The sequence below is a fragment of the Cebus imitator genome, unplaced genomic scaffold, assembly GCF_001604975.1.
Source record: "Cebus imitator isolate Cc_AM_T3 unplaced genomic scaffold, Cebus_imitator-1.0 Scaffold296, whole genome shotgun sequence".
Lineage (NCBI taxonomy): Eukaryota > Metazoa > Chordata > Mammalia > Primates > Cebidae > Cebus > Cebus imitator.
Window position 1 is genome coordinate 2,074,478 of NW_016107611.1, and position 3,449 is coordinate 2,077,926.

Below are 3,449 nucleotides of genomic sequence, written 5' to 3' on the forward strand. Positions count from 1 at the left end.
GCATCTGCACACACCTAACCCCGGATATGTCGCCTCTCCCGGTCCCTAAGTACTTGGGTGCTGGGAAAGGGTTGTCCCACTTACTTGGGCTTTATTTGCCCCCAGTGGGGAAAGTTTTATAAGGTCGGCTTCCTATCTGTGCTACAAAACCCTTTGGGCTTGGAGAGTGGGAACCTGGAAAGGCATTTCAAGTTCTCCACCAGGCTGGGGGAACTCAGATGGTCGTTTCAAGCACCCCACTAGGAGGTACTGAAAACCTTCAAGTTTTTCAGTCCCCCATATAAAACGGGGCTAGGCTGATGGTTTCTACTCTCTCCTCTCCAAGGCGGTCCCTGGGTTCCCAGGAGTCTGTAGGTCCAGACTCCCAGTGACACTGACGCTTCCGCCCAGCGTAGCTCTAAGGCAACCGCCCGCTCAGCAAACACCCCCCTTCCACCTTCGCTGCCCGAACAACAGTCAGGGGCGGCCTGGGAATCACTTAAGGGGCCCTGCCAACCACCCAGTCCCACCCACTCCGAGTGCCTCTCCCTCCCCGCAGATCATCCCGCCTAGGAGTTGTTGGCGGGGGGCGGGGGTAGGGGGTAGGGGGTGAGGCAGGGACGCGCTGCCTGGGAGTCTGCATGTGTAAATCCCTGAGGCTGAGTGACGCTGGGGATGGAGTCAGAAGGCGGAGGGCTGAGGTGCTGACCCTGCCCTGGGACCCTCCAGGCCCGATCGCCCCTGCATGAACCAGACCCTTCGCCACCCTCCCGATGACTACCTCTCCAACCCTGCAGCTGTTGCTGCGGCTCTTGCTGTGGGGGCTGCTGCTACGGAGGGCGGAGGTGAGGACCAGAGGAGCCAGAGGAGCTCCAGGCTTGGAGGGAGGTCTGGGGATGGTTTTAGGGCTTCCCTGATTAGGGCTCACACCTGTAATCCCAGCACCTTGGGAGGCCGAGGCAGGTGGATCACTTGAGGTCAGGAGTTTAGGACCAGCCTGGTCAATATGGTGAAACCCCATCTCTACTAAAAATTTAAAAATTAGCCAGGTGTAGTGGCACACACCTGTAGTCCCAGCTACTGGGGAGGCTGAGGCAGGAGAATCACTTGAGCCCGGGAGGCAGAGATTGCAGTGAGCCAAGATCACACCACTGCACTCCAGCCTGGGTGACCAGAGTGAGACTACCTCAGAGAAATAAAAAATAAAGGCTTACCTCAGCCTTGAAACTCAAAGAGTTTCAAGACTGCCCCACTTGCCCAGATTCAAGTTGTGGGGTTTTGTTTTGCTTTTGTTTTTGGGACGGAGTCTCACTCTGTCACCCAGGCTAGGGTGCAGTGGTGCCATCTCAGCTCACTGCAACCTCCGTCTCCCGGGTTCAAGTGATTATCTGGCCTCAGCCTCCTGAGTAGTTGGGACTACAGGAGCACGCCAACACCACCATGCCCAGCTAATTTTTCCATTTTTAGTAGAGACGGAGTTTCACCATGTTGGCCAGGCTGGTCTCGAGCTCCTGGCCTCAAGTGATCCACCCACCTGGGCCTCCCAAAGTGCTGGGATTATAGGCGTGAGCCACCACGCCGGGGCCCAGATTCAGGTTTTGATGATTGTTTCCACTCCCTTTTCTTCCCCCAGCAAATCCTCCTGATTATTTCAGCCACCCCTTCCCCAATTTTCTTGAAGGTTTTCAGTCTCCCATAACCACTCCATTGGGTGGCTTCCAGGCACCCAACCCCAAGACCTGAAACTTGGTGCCAAACCACCCAAGACTCCCGAGCAAAACCGGACAACCCCTAGAAGTCTTCTGGGGTGCTTCTGGCCCACATGGCCAAGCAGCCTGGGAGTGGGGGTCGGTCTGGGGGGTCCTCCCTTCTTTCTTTTCCTAGACAGGCTCTGAGAAGCAGACAGCGGGGGAGCTATACCAGCGCTGGGAACGGTACCGCAAGGAGTGCCGGGAGACCCTGGCAGCCGCGGAACCGCCCTCAGGTGTGACCAAGAGGGCTGGGGACGCAGGGAGGACCCGAAGCTGAAAAGGGTGGGCTTGGAGGAGGGGCCTTGGGCTGACGGGTGAAGAAGAAATCCAGGGTGCTGTGGGCTGGAGAGGCCCGGGGGCTGACCTGGGCGCGGTGGGAACTGGGGAGGGACCATGGTTCCGGGGGGGGGAGGCTCGGAAGAAGCTTGAAATGGGAGGAGCCTTGGGCGGGACCTGTACCAAAATGGACCTTGAAGGGGGCGGGGTTTGGGATGGAGACTGGGTAGGGCCCCTCCGGGTGGGAATATCTGCTGCAGGGACGTGTTTGGTGGGAGGAGCCCAGAGTGGGGCCGGGAAGAGAGGCGGGGCTTTGAGGCTGGTGGGAGGAGCTTGTGGCCGACCCGGGACAGAATGCGCTCCGAGTGGGCGGGGCTAGAGCCGGGCTTGGTGTGGCGGGCGGGGAAGCCCTGGCCCACTGCGCAGTAGGTCCACTGGGCACCTGGCCCCCCTGCACACCCCCAGGCCTCGCGTGTAACGGGTCCTTCGATATGTACGTCTGCTGGGACTATGCTGCACCTAACGCCACTGTCCGTGCGTCCTGCCCCTGGTACCTGCCCTGGTACCGCCACGGTGAGGTGCTGCCTGGGCCTGGAGCCCTCCCCAGACACAAACAACTGCTAACGTTTGCCCCGAGACACCTACATTTGAGTCCCACAGCTCACCTGCATCCCTGTCCTGTTCCTCTTTGCCCTACTCCTATCCGGCAGGCTGGGTTTCTCCCGTCTGTCCAACCCTGCCTCTCTCACACAACGCAGCTTCTCTGTCTCCGTATCTCCATTTATTTATTTAGAGACGGAGTCTCGCTCTATCGCCCAGGCTGGAGTGCAGTGGCGCCATCTCGGCTCACCGAAACCTCCGCCTCCCGGTTCAAGCGATTCTCCAGCCTCAGCCTCCCGAGAAACCGGGATTACAGGCGCAGCGCCCCCCAAACCCGGCTAATTTTTTTTTGTATTTTCAGTAGAGACGGGGTTTTTCACCTTGTTGCCAGGGTGGTCCTGAACTCCTGACCTCAAGTGATCTGGCCTCGGCTTCCCAAAGTGCTGGGATTACAGGCGTGAGCCATCGCGCCTGAGGGATCTTACTTTGTCTCCTTTTCCTGAGTCTGTCAGTCTCTGGGCATCTGAGCCTAACTAGCAATGTCGCCTCAGACTATTTATTTAACCTATATATTTTTTTCTTTTTGAGACAGAGTCTGACTCTGTCACCCAGGCTGGAGGGCAGTGTCGAGATCTTCCTCGGAACTCCTGGATTCAAGCGATCCTCCTGCCTCAGCCTCCCTAATAGCAGGGACTACAGGCACACGCTAACATGCATAGCTAATTTAAAAACATTTTGGCAGTGACCGAGTCTTGCCATGTTACCCAGGCTGGTCTTAAATTCCTGGCTTCAAGGGATCCTCTCACTTCAGCCTCCCAAAGTGCTGAGATTACAGGCCTATTT

At 57.7% G+C, this 3,449-nt stretch overlaps 1 protein-coding gene across 1 annotated transcript in view; it reads left to right on the forward strand.

Moving 5' to 3' along the window:
- Positions 1-752: 752 nt before the first annotated feature.
- GIPR (gastric inhibitory polypeptide receptor) overlaps positions 753-3,449 on the forward strand; it is a 10,526-nt gene continuing 7,829 nt past the window's right edge. The window contains exons 1-3 of the mRNA XM_037729247.1: positions 753-824; positions 1,864-1,963; positions 2,472-2,579. Coding sequence (XP_037585175.1) covers positions 753-824; positions 1,864-1,963; positions 2,472-2,579 — 280 coding nt within the window. The remainder of the gene's footprint in view (positions 825-1,863; positions 1,964-2,471; positions 2,580-3,449) is intronic.